Genomic DNA, 22,918 nt, shown 5'->3' with positions numbered 1-22,918 from the left:
CAACGAATATCCAGCGCAGCCAAAAATAGAAATAAAATTTTAAAGCAGATAGTATATATGTACAGCTTTATCAACAGCAGACACAGTCAAGTCCTGAAATCTAGACCAGGGGTAGCAATCTTAATAATGTTTTTCAATTACCTTTCCTAACATAGAACTGTGGTTGAAGGTTCACATCAACCTTTCATCACAAAGTATTACGGGAAAAAAAGTTTTATGAGGAAACTAATCTTAAAAATGCAAAATGCAAATAAAGCTCAAAGTCATCTCAGAAAGTATCACCACGATTTGAAACCAAGTAGACAGATTTGGGAGTTTTGACTATGAGGATTTATAGAAACATCTGAGTTAAAAAAGATTAGAAGAGGAACTTCCCTGGTGGTCCAGTGGTTAAGAATCTGCCTTCCAGTGCAGGGTACAAGGTTTGAATAGTTAGAGAACGAAGATCCCACATGTCTCAGGGCTACTGAACCAGAGCCCCTCAAATTGAGAGTCCCCATGCCCTTCCCAGTTCTACCATCAAGGGTAAGTAACTGATGAGGAGTCTATGTTTTTGCCTAATACAGATTCGAGGATTTTTTTTTTTAATGTTCAACTGTTCAAAAGACTTTCATATCTGAACATACCCTAACTAAAACCCGCACAAAAATATCTAATTAAATAAATTAATTTAAAAAGATTAGCAGGGAAATAAGGATTATTTAAAAAATTGACACAGTTGTCTCAGGGAGGAGTGAACTCATTATAAATCCCATCTGTGAATAAATTACTTCAATAGCATGACAGCAAATGCTGAAGAAAAGTTGACTGCTGACTGAAACCATTCGAAATAAAAAACCTACTAATTATGAAGACGATTCCAGTTTTTTCTGTTCCATCTAAATCCACTTGGAAAACATATAAAGGGACTAAAGTCAGTAAAAGCTTATGTGGTGACTGAAAATCTTCAAATGGACTGGCGCTTAAGGAGTCTGAAATTGGAACGTCAGGTGGGCGGTCGGTTCCGAGGCACCGAGGGTCAGAGCTTCTGCGGCGGGCGTTGCTAGGCCCAGGCCACCACAAAGCCTCCTTGGGGGCGGGGCCTCTTGACATCACAGAGGCGCTCCGCCCGCTACGTCGTACACTAGAGAGGCCAGAAGGTTTCTGGCGGTGCCGGCGCCATTTTGCCGGAGCCTGCGACCGAGTGGGAGTGGAGTGGAGCGGCCGTTGTTGCCGACTCTTTCCTCCTCCCCACGGTCCAGTCAGCGGGTTGATTAGGCCATCGGCCCTCAAGCCGAGACTTGTCTCTTATTTAGTTCTGGGGAGCGCCTGGCCGACATGAGTGATGTAGAGGAGAACAACTTCGAGGGCAGAGTGAGTACAAAGCCGCGGGAGCCGTCTTCGGCGGCCGCCCCGATGCTCGGGGTTTCGCGGGGACGAGCGCGGTGGGGCGGGGTTGCGGGGAGTCTTGCGGGGGCCCGCTGGGAGCAGCCTCTGGAGCCATCGAGGTCGCTTCTTCACATCCCAAGATGGCTTCTGGGTTACACTCTTGCCCCAAATACCACGGATCACCCCCTCTCCCCCCTTTTTTGGAGACTGACTGATAGCCGGACTCCTGGGTTCGAGTCCCACCCGCCCCGCGGGGCACCTTGCCTTCTTCCCACCCCGAGGCTTCCTTATCGCTGTTCAAAGGTGTGGGCCCCCGTCGCGGTGGGGCGGGAGGAGACGGCAGGGAGTTCCCCTCCGGCCGGATAGTGGTAGGTGCTTCCTGCGGTGGCGTTTCTGGCGACCCCGAGCATCGTAGAGGGTCTCGGGGTCGAAAGTGCGCGGGGCTGCTGTCCGGGCGGGGAGAAGCTGGCGCGGGACTAGCTGGGGCCTGTGTCTCCTTGGCTCTCTATTGCAGTGAGCGGCCGCGTCTCTGTTGGAACCGGCAGCGTTGCGTCTATAAAGGCGAAAGCCTTGAGGTTGAAGGTGGGACGAGCCTAATGAAGTGGTTAGTGAACGACCGCACCGACCCTTAAGCGTTCTTAAGACGAGAGCTGTGAGGGGAAAACTACGCAAGGAGCCCTTCTCCTTTAATGTCCCTTCTGCTTTCTTTTCACTTCAACATGAATGTGGAAATGCTATAACGCCTTATTTTTCTAATTCCTTAATGTTGGGCTTTTTTTTTTTTCTTTCTTCTTTATATCTCAACTTCCAATGCTTTTCCTCCTATGACCTTTAACCCAAACACTCACCACTCCTTTACAGGTTTTTACGGTAAAAAACAAAAAGGATTCTTCTGTCTTAATCTTACATAACTGAACAAATTTCATTGCTCAATATTTTTACAATAGTGTGTGCTATTCTCTTAACTCAAAAAGGTTACCTGAAAATTCCAGCCCCTCTCTCCCCCATTTCTCTTCTCGACCCATCCTCCAGCAAAGAGGGCTCGAAGTTTTTCATTATTTTGGGTGTGATGAGTATAAACATCACAAAGATAACCTTATCCTCAGCTTAAAGATACTAGGATGTTTAGCAGTGATTGGGTTATATTTCGGAAGTTACCCTCTAGTGAAAATTGATGGAAGTGAGTTAGTGTAAAGCCCTGTAAAGAAAACAATCCCCAGGCTGCATTTTCTGGCTCCTGTGTTGGCATTCTGGTCACTAGGGGAAACAAATCAAAAACACTTTAGGTGTGTGCTGGAAGGAATGAGTTTTGTCTTTTTTTAGACGCTCATAAGCATCTGGAAACAGACGGTTAAACCAGAAGAAGGTCAATTTAGACTTTTGTTCTTTTTGAGGTTAAGACAAAAAAGCTATCTTGAATGCCTTTAAGATTGGTTTTCTCAGTTAAAATCTAAAGCCTGTAGATATCAATGAATTACCTGCTCATTTTTTAGGGTGAGGTATTGATGGTCCCAAGAAAACTTTTTAAAAAATCGTGTAATGCTTGATAATAGGTAGTTGTAAGCTGCTGCTTGTTTTGAAAATGTTAGCTATTAATGGGAAGAAATTTTACTGTCAGTAACTTAAGTACAATTTTGGGGAGTTAATGTTTGTTTTGGTTTGTGGGGAATTGAAGAGAACTACTTTGGGGACCTTATTTTCCTTTGAGGTCTTACCTTTTTTCGGGGGGAGGGTCATCAAATTGAGAAATTTGACAAGTTCTAGGTAATTGTTACCTTACCCAGCTAAGAAAGTAATATATGTGAGATTCCTACCCAATTTTAAGCTAAAATGCATGTAGGCATTAACTATATATTTTAATAGGAAAAGGCATTTTTACCTTCTCCTCCTCTTTTACAGTGTTCATGGTCATAGGAAATAATTTTTTACATCTGATACCCAAGTTAATAAACTCAGTACGTTCACCAGTTACCTTTTGTTTTTTTGTGTTTTTTTGGTAGGTTGAGGTAATTGTTCATAATTGGAAGAAGAATTAGAAGACTGGGAGACAGTTTTCTGATGATATACTTTTTTTTGTTCTCTTAAAGCAGTTTCATATTCAGCAGTGCTTTTAGTTTTTAAACTATAGTGACCTTGGTTTTATAAAATACAGTTGTTGTGTTATCTTTGTACGTAAAGGTAATAACGTTTTAGAGAGTCTCAGAAAAGGATTTTTAAATGGTGTTTCTGAAATGTTTTAAGTAGTTGTTATACTTCAAACTTTTTTATTAAAACAAAGAAAATGTCAATAGGTCAGTGTTCAAATTTCATTTCGTTTATGTAAGGAATAAACAACATATGTTAACCATATCTTATTGAAAAGATTTAAAATTAGAGAGTGACTCTATGGAAACTTTGGAACATATTAAAGAAAGAGGATTGATACTAATAGTTCCTACTTTTATAGCGTTTTACAGTCCCCCCTCACCATCTTTGACATATTTTCTAATTTACAATGGCTGGAGAACTCTTACCATTTTAGAAATTAAAAACAGATACGCAAAAGACAATGCAGCCAGGAATCTGAGATTTGCAAGTCCCAATCCATTGCTCACTGCATGCATGAAATATGCTATGTATATATTTTGATTACTTTTCTTAAAAGAGCACACTCCATGTCAGTGTCTCAGAGCTGTTAATGGAGTTTGCTAAGAACAATTACAAGAACTTAATTTTCCATTATAGATAATTACCTCTTGAGTTTCCTAAAACATTTTTTCCTAAAACATTTTTAGGAAGGAAAATAAAATTTGCCGAATTTTTGTTAAGTCATCCTAGCAGTTAATCAATCATATTCCCTTTGAAAGTATTAAGCATCTGTTACCTTTTTTGTAAAGACCAGATGTTGTCGAAAGAGAGAATTTGGAGTCTGATTTGTGATAACTGATAGCTCAAATCTGGGTAAAAGAATATAAAAAACAAAAAATATAATCAAGTACTGTATGATAGAATTAATAAATTCAGAAAATGAAGTTGAATGATTTTGTGAACCCAGAGGAAAGGAAAAGTTTTATTTAGTATGTAAGACTTAACATTGCATATTATGATAAGGGAAATACGAATATTGATTGTAAAAATGAGACAATGAGGAGGTTGCTAGACTACATAGGCTTGACTGTGTAGTCAGATAGTGGAGGAGTTTGAATTCTAGATTTAGGAATTTGGACTTAATCCAATATGTGGTAAGGAGCCATTGATAGATTCTTAATTCTGAGAGTAGCATAATGAAAGGAATTTTAGCAAAGAACAGAAAATAGCATAGGAAGAGCAGCAGGGCACACTTAAAATATTTAAGGAAGGAGCTTGTGAAAAATCTGATCTAAACTGGACAGCAGTGGGATGTAAAGAATGAGCAAGACAATTTCAAGGGATCCAGAAGAATAGCAATACTTATTAAAATAAGTCCATTTAAGCAGTTTGCTTGACATGTGCATCAAGTTAACAGAATTTTAAGTGAGATTATCTTTATTTGGAGTTAGGAGTGAGATTGGCACTTGAGCTGACTTTCTTTGCATGTCATATTCATAAAAATAACGAATAGTTTGCTGTGTACGACTTCAACTAAAATTAGAATTTCAATCTCAAAAAATTCTAGTATAGAAATTAAGGGGAATAGAAATTAATATTTTCTTGTTATTTTACTTATTCCCCTCTACCCCTAATTTTTTTTCCCTAATTTTTTTTTAAATGAAACTTAGAAAAACATTGAGTCCCAATTTTTTTTTTTAAACAGTGGTCCTGAGTTTTTAATCTAGGTTAAGGATTCTTTATCATGAAGGAGTCTATCTTATAATTCCATGATTGTGTATACTTAGTAAAATTGCTGAAGAGGAAGGATACTACTTATTCTGGCATCCTGTTTTGAGAGCTTGTTCTGGCTTCTTGAGTAGCTGGGATATTTTAAAGACCCTAGGATTCCCATTCTTAATATATGAGATGATTAACTGGATAATAAAAGTGAAGAGCAAAACATAAATTCATCTATCAATTTGGAATTCAAATTTGTGTGTGTTAAGATATTTTGTTAAAGAATATAAAAAATAGGGGAAGGTGTTTTTGTTTTTTTCTTATTTGAAACCTGTTTTGTAATAATAAGGGTGATTGTGCCGTTAAAAACCCAGCTTGGCCACTAGTTTCTTTTTAAAAAAAAACCCTCTTGTCTTTTTTTTTCTTTTTTTTTTAATTAATACAAATAAAGTTGAAATCCTATTTTATAGATAAGAACGTTAAAAAAAACCGTTAACAGTTTAGGTTTAAATAAAAAAAAAACTTCAGTCTAACTTCTTCAGCAATTTAATTTTACATATCTCATCACATCAACCTGTTGCAAAAGAGTAGTAAGGCTTCCATTCTTTTAGTAGGAGTATTTATTTAACTTAGGGAATAGTCTGTGTCTCTTGAGTTAAATTTTTTTTTCTGAAGTAATATGTATCCAATTTTAATACTTTTTTGTTCTCCCCATCCATTTATTTAAGCAGAGAATTTGTAAAATTTAAGGACATGTTTTAACATTCAAATTTTAATATTTGAGATTCTTTCACTGAAGGGTGCTCATTTGCACAATCTAAGCAGAAGGTGGAATTTTTAAAAGGAACAGTACAACCAGTTGTACCCAGGATGCCTAACTGTACTTTTACAGATTTGCCATAGATACTTCTTATAATTTGTACCATTCCAAAAATCGAGTATAAAGAGTCTTGGGATCTGAAAGACTATCAAGGGATTTTAATATTTAGAGATGAGAGTCATTTTTTTAAAATACAGATAAACTTTGTTTATGGACTTAATTTTGTAAATGAACTGAAGTTATGTCCTTATGGTATAGTGTGTAGTATACAAGTGTAAAAATGGCCTTGAGTAATCAGCATAAGTTTTTTAGAGCTTGTAAATACTGTGAAAACCTCTTGATAGCATCAGTGGGTGCTCGGTCATCATGTAGGTCATCATGTAGGTCATCATGTAACTAACACTGAGACCCCTCCCCTTTGGGTATAAAAGGTATATATCCTCAAGCTGAGTCAGTTAATACTTACTATTCACACATCGTAACCAGTTTAGTAGGATAGAAGTGAAGATGAGAAAATGGTAATGATTGGATGGGAAATCAGTAAACACTGTAAAAAGAAAAAAATTGAGAAAGAAATAATGAAAGAAAATGTGGTTTCCCCTCCTTCCTTCAAGTTACTGCCATGATGTAGTTCTGTATAATCTTTATTGTCTCATGCTTTTTACCAAGTGTGAGAGACTAGACCTGAACAGTCTGAGGCAGAAGAAAAGTTAAGTTTTTTCCTTGAAACTAAGGCCCTGTAGTCTTCCTGAAGATTTGTAAATACTCCGTAACACTAAAAGATGAGAACATAACTAGGAAATTCTGGAATGGGTTCTTAGTGATTTGTTTTAATATAGCTAAACTACTTTAGTCCTTTTACATTTATTTTCTATACCTTTGAAGTTGCTGCTTACACACTAGCTTTTTGGACAACTGATCATAGCGTATAAGCTGATTGGTTTATGAACCACGTTTAAAGTTTGTACAGAAGGAAATTTCCTGGTGGTCCAGTGGTTAGGAATCCATGTTTCACAGGGATCAAGGGTTTGAGCCCTGGTCAGGGAACTAAGATCCCGCAAGCCACATGGCATGGCTAAATAAATAAAATTTGTACGGAAGATTTGTAAATTTTACAGGTAATTTCACAGTGTGACATGAGTTTAAATTTAACTGCCAGTTCTTTAATAATTTGTCTAACACCTTGCCAAAATTATCCCAAACTTTAGAGACTATAAAGACATACAAGTTAGAATATCTGTGAGCCTTTGTAGATACAAAAACCACTTTAATCTCACTTAGAATGCAGCATACTGGACTTTAAAAGAAGGTAAATTATTTAAAAATAGCTAATATTTTGAGCAGTTGGTATTTTCTTTTTAAGAAATTGCTTTAATACTAGTTATGGATTAAAAATAGTGAAAATATTTCTTTTATAAGCTTAAGGATCTATAAAAGAAACAGCTTAATACTCAAAAGGAAGGAAGTTCTTAGTACAATAAATATAAGTTATTTGGGTAATTTAAATCCCTCCCACCCCCACGTATAGTCCACCTAAATGCACTAGTATGTTTCTGTGAAAGCTCTCAATTTTACAAAGTAGTAGAGAAATACATTTTGAGAATCTGTTTTAAAAACTTAGACTATATTCATATAGACTTGAACTTCTGTAAACTTGGCACTGTTACTTGGCATTTGCCTTGGAATTTGCCTTGCCATAATATTAGAATGGGTTATAGTGTAACATTTTTATTGGTTTATTTTAATGGGCTTTAAGTATTAAGCATACATATGGTTGGAATTTGTTTTCTATCTATAATATACTAGCTGTATTAAAAGACAGTAGTTATTTGCTGTAGGATTTGTTCATGTTCTGCAACTACATGTGCATGTTTAAACCTTTTTCCTGATTAAAAAGTAGTACATGGTTGTAATATTTTTACACATAGATAATTATTAGATTGAGTACATGGTCATGGTATATTTATACATAGACAGTTCTTACACTGCTTGTATGGGATACACCATAGTAATTTCTTAGTAATTGTCGTTAGCTCCTTCTTATTTTTGGCTGTGTACTTCAGCTACCACTAGAGGCCTCTTGTTGATAAAGAATAGTTAAAAAAAAAAAAACACTATTTAAGCAGGTTGTTCTGTGAGAACTTTCTGCCCAGCTCCTGGTTTATAGTAGGTAAGGTAGACTAGAAGCCTACTTAAGATATATTTCTATTAAACTTTGTGATATGATTTGGTTGTCATAAATCTGCCCATTTCAAGTAGGCACTATATTGGTTGGTGGGTCCAGATGCAAGTTACTTAGGAATTTGCAGAACTTTTGACAGATTTAAGAGTAGGTTATGTAGTCTCTAGTGAAATGAGACAGATAACACCCTTCTCAGTGTTTATTTTTCTCTTTGCAATTTTAATTCCTTTTCCAAATTCTGAATAGTTGTATGAATTTCTTTGGGGAAAGTTGATATTACCATTTCATAATGAAGATAGTCAAAGATGGAAAAGAATAATTAATATTTGTCCACAAAGGACTTATTATAGTCTTATTTCTAATGCACAGTGAAGAGTAAAAGTTTTTTATGCTCTGTAGTTTTATTTTTTAGTTTAAGTTTACTGACAGTTGTTGATTTACCTTTTTAGCTAGATGTCTCTAAATTGTTTTTGGAAGTTAAAATGACTGACATCTTTGTAAGTTAAAGGGGGGGTTATGAGCACTCTTTCTTAACCTTGAATGATTCCATGAAAAAATAGATACAGTTTGAGGTTTCCCTGATATAAAAATTGAAAGGTAGGTAACAGAGGTTAGGTATTTGTGACACCTTAGATAATAAAAAGCAAAAGATACTCTGTCATATCTTAGCTTTTGTTAACAAACTAAAAGGAAAATTATACATTTTCCAATGGGTTGCTATGCCAGAAATGAGATTTAAAATTTAAATTGTTACCGAGTTACCTTGTTAACATTAATACCTAAAAAGTGGTTACATTCAGCACTATTGAATAATTTTCTACTATTGTTTTTATGATAGAAGTCTTTAGTATATAAACTTTTTACTTCTGTCTTAAAAATGAAAGGTTTTAAGAGTATCAGAGCACACAGAACACAAAGTTTTTTGTGTAAATAACAAGGGCTGTAGTGATGTTTGTAGATTTATACCAAGAGATCTGTTTATATAAGGGAAAGCCAAAAGGGGGGGGAGGTATATTTTTACCTAATGAAATATAGGTAATGAACTGGCCTATGAGACTTCAATTACAAATGAGTGGCCATACTTTTGTTTTTAGTCCTGAATATGCTGCTTTTACAGTTTCAGTGAATGAAAAAACCTAAACTGCTATGCCTGTTCCAGGCATCTGTCCAGAAATTTAGAAAGTATCTGAGATGTGGTGAAAGACTTTCTGTAGGTAAATAAATGGAAAAGGTGGATGTTGAACCGAAGGGTAGCTATCTATTTCAGTTTGTTTTCATCTGGGGAAAAAAAAAAAAGGCCTGGCAGCATCAATAGTACCGTTTTTGGAAAAATAAGTCTTTGACATTAAGCCTGAAGGAAAACTTCAAGGAAGTTGGGTGATAATCTTAATGACATAAATGAAAATTGGTGGAAAATGGGTTTGTTTTCACTAATAATCAAGGGTTAAATGGACAGAGAAACCAAACTGTCCATCCTACCTTGATCATAAGTTCTTCATATATCTATCAAAATTTTAAAAACAGGCTTCTAATAAGTTTTAAATTATTTGACTTGGAAAGTTTTGATTTATATCCAATTTTTTAAGAAGCCAGTCAGTTTTCTGATAAATGATATTGTCACTCAAGGGAATATAAATATGCATAACTATATAAAATATGCAAAAACTATGAAAAAGGTAGGATAAACAATAAAGACCATGATACTAATTTTGTAGGGTACATTATGATACTTCATTGGATAAAATAGAATTTTTAAAATGGCTCTGTTGCAAAAATATACAACTTCTAGAAACTTAAAAGGCAAAGGGGAAAATTTTTAAATTTCATATATCTTCCACCACCACCCCCCCCCCTTTTTTTTTTTTTCAGTGTGCTTGTTTTATTTTAGATTGTATCTTTCTGGTTAAGTCAGAGTAAGCAAAGATAGTGGTCAAACAATCAGGAAATGTTAGTAATTTTACTAATTGTGTTTTACTTCTCTGAACCTCAGCATGTGTCCTATAATAGTTGAGTTTAGATAGGTGTGTACAGATACTCCAGCCTGTGATGCTTTGCTTTAACTATATCTTGGTATCTTAGCCTGGCTTAGGGAAAGCTTATTTTGAGATCATTGGGAATCTTCAGGTTATAAATTAGTGAAAACTTAAGACATATAGGTATGGGGGGGGGTTACAGTTAATGTTAGAGTTATGCTTGAATTAAGTATTTATATTAAAACTGCTCACATTTTAGGAACTAGGATGAAACTTGAAAGGGGAGGAGGGTGAACAGTATGGTAAAAAACATTCAGAGAAATTCAGTAAATTCTCTTTAATTGTTAGAAAACTAGAGTTTTGAACAATTTTAAAGATTATAAAATTGTTTTTTTAATAAACTAGTTATTTGCACTTTACCTGCTGGCTTTTCCATTTGGTAGATAACATTCTGAACTCCAGCAGAGTTTTATAATCCCCACGTGCTTAAATATACTAAATGTTCTTTTTCCATTAAGGTTAATGTTCGTGAAGAAATTGAAGAGTTTTTTCCAAGAATGTGGAAGATAAATCAAGATAAAAGAAGGCTAATGAAAAGTATTAAAGATCAGAAAATTAAAATTGAATGGGGGAAAAAATTGAACAGAAGATTGGTCAGATAGAAGCCCTTGAATATTTTTTTTAAGGCTATTTTGAATTGTTTTGGGGAAGAATACACGAAGTATGAAAAATGAAAAACTCAATGAAGAATGAAGAGAAGTAGAAAGCAAGAGTGAAGTAGAATTAAAAGAATCTGGAAGAATGAATGGGTCCTAGGTTAAGTAAATGTATGGTTTATGTTCCAGTGTCTGTATGATCAAGTTGTAGATGAATTTGCATGATTACTTAGTTAATAGAGAATTGGTGATCTGGTGCAAGTAGGGAATTATTGAGGACAGTTAGCAGTATTAACAATGGGTTATTAATGAGCTGAAATTTTTTCTGGAGGGTGTTGCCTAACCATTTGTTTTTCAGGAGCAATCAATATAAATAATTACGGTACTTTAAATGTTAGGTGTTAGGCATCTATGTGACCAGTGCCATTTGTAATACTGTCTTCTTTGTTAGGAGTCTCGCTCTCAGTCAAAATCTCCAACGGGAACTCCTGCTCGTGTAAAATCGGAGAGCAGGTCAGGATCTCGTAGTCCGTCAAGGGTTTCCAAACACTCTGAATCCCATTCTCGATCAAGATCAAAATCCAGGTAAGTGTTTAAAATAATACGTGAGTATGTTTAAAATGCTTTTCTTGGATTTTTCTGGGCAATGGTTTTTACCAAATCCCTCATTTTTTGTTGCATTTTTTTCTGGAAATTTCACTCAAAATCATGAGGTGTGTTTGTTTGTTTGGTTTTTTTTGAACAATGGAGTTTAGAAATCAATGGTATGTTACAGATACAAAGACTTAGATAAGGTAGAATCTTTTGTTAGCCCTATTAATCTAGAGCTATTACTCACTATTAATACAAATTAAATATGTGTTGATTGATTTAAATGTGCTTAGCATTTGAGGGTTATTGTTTGATTTTATTTCAGTGATATTTGCACAACAAAAGGATAATTTTCTCCATTGGAGACTTGGCATAAAATTTAATTCAGAAAAGGTTGATATATGTACGTTGTACTGGTTATCAGAATGATTTGAGAAGCTTTTTCAAGTTTCACATTACAGCTACATTCTTTAACTGAAGATTTTGACCCATTAGGTCCAGGGTGGAACTCTGATCCTCTGATGAGATAGAATTGTTGGAAAGTGGTGCTGGAGTGATTCAGCGTTCCAGCCGCTTCCCCTGATTACAGCAACGACTAGTGAGCCGTTGCAGGGTTCACTGTTTCAGACACCTCAGGTGTACTGTTGTGGAGCGGTGGGAGGAACACTTAAAAGAAATCTGGACAGTTATTTTGATAAGTCATTGTTAAAAGACATAATTTATGTCTCTGAATAGAGTATGCTTGCAAGGGGACATGAAACAAGAATCAAAGGCTGTATTTTTCTTGTAATCTACAGTTAGTTCTTTTTCTCTGTTGTATCCAGGATCCAGCCTAGTGCTTGATTTGTTAACCACTCTACATATTTAACTGAATCCACATGTGCAGAATTGCGCTCCGTAGAATTCTGGTGTGGAAACAGAAGTGAGCATATTTTCATTTTAGGACTTCTGTGGTTGGTACTTTCAGCCTAGAATATTCTTCCTTCATGATATTCTCAAATCATCACTTGATTCAGTTTTGTGCTCCTGTATCACTGGAGAACATTAAATACCAGTGTGCACACTCTATTCCCTTACTCCTAATTTTTTCATGATATTTATCACTGTCTAACTTAAAGAAAGGATAGGTACTCGTGTCACTTTTCATTACTTTAGTCCTCCTTCAGTATCTGTTGTGGTGGGGCGGGGATTGGTTCTCCTGTGGATACCAAATTCTTAGATGCTTGTGGGTGCATGCTAAATCATTTCAGTCGTGTCTGACTCTTGGCAACCCTGTGGACTGTAGCCCACCAGGCTCCGCCGCCCCTGGGATACTCCAGGCAAGAATACCAGAGTGGGTTGCCATTTCCTCCTCCAGGGGGTCTTCCAGACCCAGGGAATGAACCCTTGTTTCTTGAGTCTCCTGCATTAACAGGTGTGTCCTTCACCACTAGTACTACCTGGCAAGCCCCTCTGAGATGCTCAAGTTCCTTATGTAAAATGGCATAGTACTGTCAGCCCTCCATACCTAGCACTGGCACATTTAAATGTAACAGTTGGTATTTTATTAACAACTAGTTTTATTAATATTTTTTAAATTGAAGCTATAAATTAATGCTAAGGAAAACAGAAAATACCCTGTGCAGTGTTCCTATATGGACACGAAGTTTTTTCTTGTTCTACCCCACCTCCCCACGATTAATTTCTTTTGGATAGTAGGCCATTGATGCTATTGTTTTCATTCCGACTCAGAATTGTTTGCCAAGGAACCTTTGCTCTTGGTATTCCTAGAACACTTTTACCGTGTCTACCTAGTAAAATCTCTCAGCTTTATTGTTTAAATTTTCTGGCCCTTAGCATTTATAACATTTATTGAGTGCCTCATAGAAGTTATTTTGTATGACTGTCATCACTACTAGTCTGGGTGTTTAAGGATGAATCAGATGAATAGTAATAAGAAATTCTATTTTCTTGGCAATGAAAAGAATGTGAGTAATTGGAAGTAATCAAACAGTAGATGAACTAAGGAATCAGCAGTAGAAAAATTGGTGAGATGCTGTAGAAGGTTTGAAAAAATGAAGACCATTAAACATGAGGACTGTTAGGTTAGGTGGGCAGTTTAGGTTGTGATGAATTAATTTAGCAGGTGCTAGATTGCAGCGGAGAAGGCAATGGCAACTCACCCCGGTACTCTTGCCTGGAGAATCCCAGGGGCGGCGGAGCCTGGTGGGCTGCCATCTATGGGGTCGCATAGAGTCGGACACGACTGAAGTGACTTAGCAGCAGGCTAAGGAAAGACTGGAGAGGAAATGTTACTTAACCATGAAGGGAATATAGGACTATACTGGAAAGGTAATAAGAATCAAAACAATTTTATTGTGATGGTGGTTGGTGGTTTGTTTTGTCTTTTTTTTCCATTTTAAGAGTATGGTATTAAATGCATTCATATTTTTGTATACTCATCACAGCCATCCATCTCCATAATTCTTTTTATCTTGTAAAACTGAAACTGCGAGTTAAACAAGGACTCTCCTTCTCCTCCCCTTCCAGCCACTGACAAACCACCATCTTTCTTTCTGTCTCTATGATTTTGACTGCTCTTAAGTATCTCATCTAAGTGAAATCACAATTATTTGTCTTCTTATAACTAGTTTATTTCACTTGGCATAATGTCCTCAAGGTTTATCCATGTTGTAGAGTATTAAAGAATTTTCTTTCTAGTACTAGTTGATATCTTTCTTTCTAAAGAAGGTGAAGCCTTAACATGTTTGTAAGGTAAGTTGAAAAAAGTTAACTGGAAACTAGGAGGAGATACAGTCTACAAGAGGAAGAATACTTTTTCCTCTAAAACAAGCTGAAAACAAGCAGGGATATACTTATAGGTCCTTGGAATTGTCAAAAGTGCAGAAAGCTAAAGTAAAACGAATGAATCACTAACAAAATTTGTAAAAATTTACTGTGCACATACCAAAAAGACAGTTTACAAATAGGGAGCTCTCAAACCAAACATGGAATGAGGCTCAGTGGTATGTTGTTATTAATACAAAGCAGCTTATATGGTGAGTAGGCGATGTCTTCAAGTATTTGATGATTAAAATAATGACCAATCTGTTTTTGTCCAGAGAGGCTTCAGCTGGTGTCCATTTATTTTTGATTTTTAACAGCGTTAGCCATTTTGTTCCAGTATCTTTACCTAATTTTATTTCTCTCAAAGGTCGAGGTCAAGGAGGCATTCTCATAGACGTTACACTCGATCCCGATCCCATTCTCACTCTCATAGGAGACGGTCTCGAAGTAGGTCATACACACCAGAATACCGGCGTCGAAGGAGCCGAAGTCATTCTCCAATGTCTAACCGGAGAAGACATACAGGCAGCAGGGTATATGGTTTTTAAGTTAATGAAAGCTTTTTGTGTGTTTCCTGTGTCTTTAGTCATAGTATAAAACCTTGCTTTTGTAAGAGCTAGAGCACTGTTTTGAAGTGGTACTCCAGAAACATCCTTGGCTATATGAATCTTGTTTATATGCATTCAAGTGTATTTTCTTTTCTTGACTTTGGAGTCATTAAAAGAAATTTGGGGGAAAACATGTTGCAAGAATTGAAATAAAAAGCTTAACTTGAAAATATTCTTGAGATTAAAAGTTTTACCATGGGAAGAGGGTAGCAAGGAAATACCAAGCTAACACTTCTACTGAGCAATATGCAAAGTTCCTCAGTGCATTAATATATGCAGTTAACCTTTCTGTGAGACAGGTTACCTTATTATTGATAAAGAAATGGAGTCTTGGATATGTGACATTGAGGTTTGATTGTATTTAACGGTGATGGGGTCTGTTGTTATTTAATGGTGTTTTGAAATCTGCACATTAATTTTTCAAATCTGGAAAGAATATCCTTGCTAAAGAGTGAAAATAGAAGAGGGGAATCTAATCAGCAATTGCAGATGAAGTCAGGTTGAGTACAGATCTATAAGGGATATAAAACATTTGAATAAACTAGAAATAGACATTAAACTAAATATAAATCCTTAGTATATGCCCTGAAAATTGCTGGACTAGTGAATTAGGGACATTTTTATTCAGTCTGTAACCTGAAGTGTATTCTAAAGAAGGCTTGCGTGTACTGTGAACTGTAAAATATAGCTCATCTGGTTTTTTCCTTTCAAATTGTTTCCCAAGTGACTTTGTGTATTGGGTGAAGTGCCCTAAGCAAAAGTGTTTCTGTGTGTTTGTTGTTTTTTTTTAATTTGGAACTTAAATAACATCTTTATTCAACAGGCGAATCCTGATCCCAATACTTGTCTAGGAGTGTTTGGCCTCAGTTTGTACACAACAGAGAGAGATCTTCGCGAAGTATTTTCTCGATATGGACCGTTGAGTGGTGTCAATGTGGTTTATGACCAGCGAACTGGACGGTCACGAGGATTTGCTTTTGTTTATTTCGAGAGAATAGATGACTCAAAGGAGGTAATTTTTTGTGTTATATTTGTCACTTTGAAAATTTTCTGATGTGCATTATTTAGTATTGAGTTACTTTTGAAAGTTGATTAATAAATTTCCAGTTCCATAAACATTATGTGCTCTTTAATTCTCTGACATGACTTAAACTCTGCCTGTTAGTGTTGAAATTGAAATGTTCAGTTTCACTTTCCAGCTAAAATGCATATAGGTATATCCTGAGTAAAATCTGGCCTTTTGAAGTAGTGTATGAATTAAATGGAAAAGATGAAGTGTATTTAAGTGTTCTCTTTTGAAAAAGCCTTATTCGTGCTCTAAGCAAGTGATTACATTGACTTTTTGAAAATTGTGTTTAGGTTTAATCTGTTTAATTTTTTTGTGTCTAATTATCTCCATGTCTATACAGAGCTTTGTTTTTCTATTCTCTTAATATCTATCCAAAAAAAATTAAAAAAAAAATATTCATCTATCATTCTGTTCTATAAATGAAAAATAATACATGGAAAGAGTTGGTACCTTTTCATTTTTGTTTAGTGCCCTTAATATGCCTAACAGAATGATCCCAGTCAGTGTCAGAGATTTGAAATAGTGTTGTTCTAATGTACTAGGTAATGGATTGTAGAGGAAGCAGTAGGCTTGCCTTCAAAAGTTCATGGTGATTGAATTGAAAATTCCATTTTAAGGAATTTTTGAAGCTCATTTGTTAAAGGATGGAAGGTACTGGCTTGTCTTTTTTGTACCATTTTATATGGGACAGTAGTTGGGTATAGATCATTATTGCTCTTTGTATCAATAGTGTTTGATTACAGTATAAACAGTCATATTAAAAGCATATCTTTCAACAGTAATAGATGCTATTGACATCTGGTAGTAAAGCAGGGATGATATTAAACATCCTACAATGCATAGGGTAGCCCCTGACAACCCAGAATTAACCACTGCCAAATGTCAGTGGTAGTGTCGTTGAAAAACCTGGATAAGTCTAACAAAATAATGCTCTCAGTTGAAGGGATTTATATGATAGACATACTGATAGACTAGTGGTTTTTTATTGTTGCATATTTGTGTTTTGTTTTTTCCTGTTCTCAATTAAAGGATAAAGGTGTAAATTTAGAAATACCAGGATATCTGACCTGAAGTAAAAGTGCAGACAATATCACAATTAAAATTTGTTTAAATGCGAAGCTTGTTTGCCCTGCCTTTTGACACCCCCGCTCCTTAGGTTTATTTCTGAATGAGGTAAAACGGAAATGACAGCTCACTTAGTTCCAAAATGCTTCTTAAAATGTGTTAAAGTGGTTGATTTACTAATGCTTTTATTAGTATTAGTACCAAAGGGAGAATGATAGGGAATATGAGCACAGGTATAATCTTGGTGGCAGATTAGAAAGTTCCTTTGTATTTGAAGCTCACTAGGTGGCAGTATGTTCTTTAAGGAACGGCTTGACTAGTTTAGACCTGTTCACTGAATTGCACTTTGTGCTTTGAGTTGCTCAGACTGAAGCTAGATTCTGAAGCCTCAGAATTCTGCAGGTTCTGTGAGTGCTTCTTTATAACTTTTAACACAAGCCTGCGTTAAGTGTTCTTGTATACATTGAAAATTCATTATTATTGACAGGCATATAGCAGGAATTACTATGTCAAGTCCCTGCTGTTTTTACTTGAAAGAAATGTTTACCAGATTTTCAGTTTTGAAAGTTTCCCCTTGGTAAGTTATGCATGACTTTCTGTGCCTGTTCTCTTTTATAGGCTATGGAAAGGGCAAATGGAATGGAACTGGATGGTAGAAGAATTCGGGTGGATTATTCTATCACCAAGAGAGCACACACACCAACACCAGGCATATACATGGGCAGACCAACTCAGTAAGATTTCGAATTTCCTAAGCTGAATTTTAAGAGTCAGGAAGCCACCAGAAATGTGTGCACATCTTTGGTTAATCAAGAGATAAAACTTTTTTCCCCTGTAATTATAATTGAAAGTTACTTGATGTGAATATATATTTATATATGTTCTTTGAATCACTTTAATTTTTTATATGTATATTTGAGCAGGGGGACAAATTAAAACTAGTTGAAGTGCATTCCTAGTTCTTTTCTTGTACTATACAATAGAAAAATTATTAAACACTAGAAAAATACAGTATGCTTTTAAATACTTCTCATTGTATTTATGTGACCTTGGAAGCCTCTGTGTATAGGAAAAAGTTTTTTAATATATTAAAACCAGAGAGGGAAAGAAGGAATATAGGCTTTCATTTAATGTGAAGCCTCTTGGAGAAAAAAAGGATTTGACAAGGAGAGCCCACTGAAAACTAAAGTGAAAATAATGTCCATATGATTAAGAGTTAGGAAAACAACAAGGAAAAGAGGGCTTAGAATTTAAATTCACTGATAGACGTTTGAACACTAGACCTTAACATTTAGTGCTGGACTTCAGTATAAAGTAGTTAGTTTTCTTTGGTGTTCAGGCTTGGATACTTTTAAATTCTTGAGGTTTATTAACTGCTTTTGAACTGGTCATAGAACATACGTCTTAGTACTTTGGTACTTTTTCTCAGCACAGTGCTTTTTTTCACTTTATTGAAAAGGTCTTACTGAATTGGATAGTGCGTTCTAAGTGCCTTATAATTTGTAGAGTTTAGTGAAATTATTCCTGGCTATTTATGTTATAAATAATTAAGCAGAGTACCATAGGAGTCAACAAAGTAAGACATTGAAGTAATTGGCATGAAAGGGTTATTACTTCTCTCTTACCTTCTTCCATTTTATTTAAGCATCTATTTGTATTAAATGATAATAGAAAATAATCATTCCTGTTGATGTGGAATTTTCACCTTTTTCTACAGCAGTGGTGGTGGCGGCGGCGGCGGCGGCGGAGGAGGTGGAGGAGGTGGCAGACGTCGAGATTCTTACTATGATCGAGGGTATGATCGTGGGTACGACAGATACGAAGACTATGATTACCGGTACAGGTAACGTTGCAACTTATGATTTCTGTTCTGAATTAGATGATAATAGTAGTATTGGCACTTTGAATTTGTTTAATGTGTATTGATAAAAATGAGTGAAATATGGGACTTCCCTGGCAGTCCAGTGTTGATACTATGTGGTTGCAGTGAAGAGGCATGTGTATTTCTATTGGCCAATACTCACCTTGTATAGTTGGTGCATTGAAAAATTAATAGCTTATCTTAGATCTGCTACTATTTTGAATGATGAAATTTTTGTTTTTACCTGCTTCAATGTAGTGATTATGTGCTTTGCTAAGTAATCTTTTATTTCCTACAGAAGAAGATCACCTTCTCCTTATTACAGTCGATACAGATCACGATCAAGATCTCGATCCTACAGCCCAAGTATGTATACTTTTGCTTGTCACATTGAGAACCTTATTTGTAATTAATGGCTTATTTTAGAAAATTAGGGTGTATGGTGACTGTTAATAGTTGGGAAAATATTAGGCAAGTGAAACTGTAATTGTCATTTGACTTATTTTTTTTTTAACTCTTTTCCAGGACGCTATTAATAAGCAGAGCGGTTGCAGTTGAGGACATCTTTTTGTCTTTTTTAAATTCTGGACTTCGCCAAGCTTCTAATCCTTCCTACTCCTCAAAAAGAACCCTTAAAGAATCTTTGGTTTGTTTAGCATCTACACTTTGTCAATTGTATTGCTATTTTCCACCCCTTTTATTATATTCTTAAAGATGTAATTGTCATTTTTGAGTAGTTAAACATCTTGAGTAAAAAAGGAACCCCCAGTGTTATGCTTTGTAAATGATTTTTTGTTTGTTTTTTGCTTTTATGGGAAATTCACTCCTAGCTTATCAAAATGAGGAAAGAAATGATCTTTTTAAAGCTTCTTTTGTGTTAGATATTGTATTAGACATTGTATTAGAGGTCTGCATTTACTACAAACTCCTTTTTTAACTTTCTTTTGGGGAAGTTAGTAGTAGTTCAGTCAGGTCAAGTGTGTCTGGGGTGGCATGGAACAGTCAAATAGTTGAGTGTAGAAAGTTTGAAGCTATAGAAAAAATGCTTACTTGGTCATTTCTTTTGAAGAACAGAATTTTTGAACCCTAAAAATTACATCGTTTTTTTTTTTAGAAATGAAAAGCTTGTGGACTCCTGCAAAACATGTTGTATTTAAAATACATTTGTTGAAACTTAAAAACGTATAGTGTGATTTTTGTGTTGAATTTATTAAAGTTTAATCAGTGAAGGACAGCCCTTATTATTTATTATTTAGAGCAATTGTATAATTGCTATTAGAAATTTTGGTATTGGGACAATGGTTTAGGCAGGCTGTTTGTATAGAGTTCTTAGAAGTAGTGGGGGGGAGTAGTCGTCTTTCAAATAAAAGTTAATTTCTTTGAAAATGGGACTCTTTCTTTATTGTGGTACAGTGGGAAAATATAAGTGGATTAACTTGGATTTCCTTTTTCCTAGTGCTTTTGGATGCTTCAGTCTTGAAAAACCCTTTTCTTTCCTCCCTTTTTTTGTCAACTATCAATATTGATAGTATTCAATGTTGAAGAAAAGATAAAGAGCATGGTTTATTTCTTCAAGAAGCCCACATTCTAATGGGAAAACACACTTAAATGACTGTAATGTAATGAAAGGGGAAGCTGTTTGAATGTAGAGGTGGATGATTTTTCAGGTGACCTTTATAAAAAAGTATAGGAACATGAGCCTCCTTTGTTTTGTCCCTCAAAGCAATGGGAATAAAATTAGATTATTATGATCTGTATGCTAGCTCAGTGAGATCTATGGAATACAAATACCTCGGACATCTTTATTAAAAAGCTAACTTGCAAAAAAAAAAAAGCTAACTTGCCACTAAGGGCTATCTTAGAGAATAAAGCTCTCTTTTGTTGGTCCCTACAGGATTTTTGTTCTTTTAAGCGGGGTTATCCCCTAATGAGAACACTGATTTGTTGACTGTAGGAATACTTTAAAAATTTATGTATCATCAAAAAGTAAAAATGTGGAAGAGAATTAATAGCCACATAAAGAGATACTGAACATGATTAAAGACACAGTATGTAGAGAATACAATAGCCTGGCAGTTCAGTGGTTAGGACTCCACTGACTGCTCAGGGCCACAGTTCAGTCTCGGGTGGAGGAACTAAGATTTCCACAAACCATACAGTGTGGCCAGAAAAAAATTACACATACATACTGGAATAAAGGTGCATGAGTGCATTCTCAAACTTACGATAATGTGAGATGATTCAGTGCCCATGTGATGAATTAGGTGAATGAAAGGCATTGTTAGGTTACAGTCGACCTGGTAATATGTCAGGAGGAGGATCATGTGCTCCAGGTGATGCTGGATCATGGATTTATGATGATGCTGATGGTTGGAGATCCTAAGAAGGATGAAGCAGGATGGTGCAAGAGTTTATCACTCAGAGTGGCTTACAATTTAAAACTTACGAATTGCTTCTGGGAATTTTAATATTTTTGGATTATTTGGTCAACCTTAGGTAATTAAAACTACAGAAAGTGAAAGGAGGAACTGTTGTATCTCTCTGATGGTAATTTAATCCAGGAATAGATTTTCAGGGTGTGATTATCAGACTGCTACAATTACTGCTTTGTAAATTTGAGAGAATACTTCCTTGATGTAGGGAATATAACTGGCAACATCCTTTAACAATGAGTTGGGGACAAAATTGACAAACTTGGAAAAACTTCATTCTTCAAATGAAGAGAGGGCCTAATCCTACTCTTCCCTCAAAGGTAAACTGGGACACATGGGTAATTGAAGTGTGACAGCTTTAAAGCATCAAATGTGGCTCTCTGATCGCTTTAATTAGGAAAAAAGGACAACTAAAAGGTTGAATAGGGAGTTTAACTTAAATAGAATTTCCGTTGTAGAAGACGAAAAAGTTGGAGGTGGTTGTGTAACAATGAACATGCTCATGCTACAGATCTGTGCACTTAAAAATGGTAAATTTTATGTATAGTTTGTTTAGTTGCATCCGACCCTTGCGACCCCATGGACTGTAGCCTACCAGGTTTCTCTTTGTCAACACATTTGTAAACAATGAGGTAATAGTTACAGTACCTGTTATTCCTGGTAGAGTAAGTGTCCAATGAATACATATATAAATGAGTGAGTTAACAGGGAAATCATTGGTGGAGCCTGCTAACTGATGAAATTCCCAGTCCAAAATTTCCATCAAGTTAAAATTGAAGTATAAAAGGGATATGACAGAAGGAGTCTAGGCTGAATCATGATGACCCTAAAAAGAGATGAGTCACTTTTAATATAAATCTGTTTAATAAAGGAAGAGGCAATTTAATCATTATGGACTTTCGTGGAAGTCCAGTGGTTAGGACTCAGTGCTTTCACTGTAGGGGCCTGGGTTCTATTCCTGGTCAGGGAACTAAGAATTCTGCAAACTACATGGTGCAGCCAGAAAAAGAAAAAAGTATTGCTGCTTAAGTCACCTTGAAAATTCAATTATCCAAAACATCCCTAGTGTCAGATAATTGAAGTATTCTATTTGATATTTACAAAATCAAGTGCAGAGTAGTCATAATGGAAAATGGTTTTTGAAACATAAAAAGGGACATGAATTTTATTTTTAAGTACTGTTACATTAACAAATATTTCTTTAAAAAATTACTTGTGAAGACATACTTTTAATACAATTTAAATTTTAAAAGTACAGGTTATATGATCTGGTTTCTCAATTATTTAGGGTTTTCACTTTTTAATATAAATTTAATAGGTGCAAACTCAAGAAGAAGAAAACCAAAAACATTTGTCTTGTATACAAGGATCCCTACTCCATTATACATTATTGAATGGGAAGACCTAGTAGTATAAATATTCCAATCCTTACACAAAATTTATGTATAAACATGCAAAAGGGGGAAGGGTTTTGGTAACCTCTTATAATAACCTCTATAAGATGGGCAGTTTGGGAGGAGTGGATGAAGTTATTCCAAGGACCAGATGGAAGAATGTACGTAGGAATGAATAAACAGGAATAAAATCCAGAATAGATCCAACTACATAGAATTTATAAAGATGACATTTCATTTTGGTAGAAAAATTAAGAGATGGTAAAATCTACTATTTGGAAGACAAA

The 22,918-nt window shown here is 35.4% G+C and overlaps 1 protein-coding gene across 5 annotated transcripts; it reads left to right on the top strand.

The window, feature by feature from the left end:
- Nucleotides 1–1,134: 1,134 nt before the first annotated feature.
- Nucleotides 1,135–19,839, top strand: TRA2A (transformer 2 alpha homolog). Of its 5 annotated transcripts, none has more exons than XM_043872101.1 (10): nucleotides 1,135–1,353; nucleotides 1,883–1,972; nucleotides 10,648–10,945; nucleotides 11,237–11,370; nucleotides 14,570–14,735; nucleotides 15,634–15,822; nucleotides 17,563–17,678; nucleotides 18,662–18,787; nucleotides 19,104–19,171; nucleotides 19,331–19,839. In XM_043872101.1, exons 5-10 carry the CDS (start codon nucleotides 14,703–14,705, stop codon nucleotides 19,339–19,341), a joined length of 543 nt encoding a protein of 180 aa, XP_043728036.1. In that variant the 5' UTR covers nucleotides 1,135–1,353; nucleotides 1,883–1,972; nucleotides 10,648–10,945; nucleotides 11,237–11,370; nucleotides 14,570–14,702; the 3' UTR covers nucleotides 19,342–19,839. The 5 variants fall into 5 exon arrangements, with proteins under 5 accessions (XP_043728036.1, XP_043728035.1, XP_043728037.1 ...); XM_043872100.1 differs by having other exon boundaries at nucleotides 10,648–10,956; XM_043872102.1 differs by lacking the exon at nucleotides 10,648–10,945.
- The last annotated feature ends 3,079 nt before the right edge of the window (nucleotides 19,840–22,918 follow it).

The sequence above is a fragment of the Cervus elaphus genome, chromosome 18 (assembly GCF_910594005.1).
Source record: "Cervus elaphus chromosome 18, mCerEla1.1, whole genome shotgun sequence".
NCBI classification, from domain to species: Eukaryota; Metazoa; Chordata; class Mammalia; order Artiodactyla; family Cervidae; genus Cervus; species Cervus elaphus.
This window is presented reverse-complemented; position numbering and strand designations above follow the sequence as displayed.

Bases quoted from the DNA above. Each gene is read 5' to 3' on its own strand.
- TRA2A (XM_043872098.1), top strand. From the start codon at position 1,318: ATGAGTGATGTAGAGGAGAACAACTTCGAGGGCAGA. The intron at 1,354-11,236 runs GTGAGTACAAAG...CTTCTTTGTTAG, and splicing joins AGAACAACTTCGAGGGCAGA to GAGTCTCGCTCTCAGTCAAA. The intron at 17,679-18,661 runs GTAAGATTTCGA...CTTTTTCTACAG, and splicing joins TACATGGGCAGACCAACTCA to CAGTGGTGGTGGCGGCGGCG.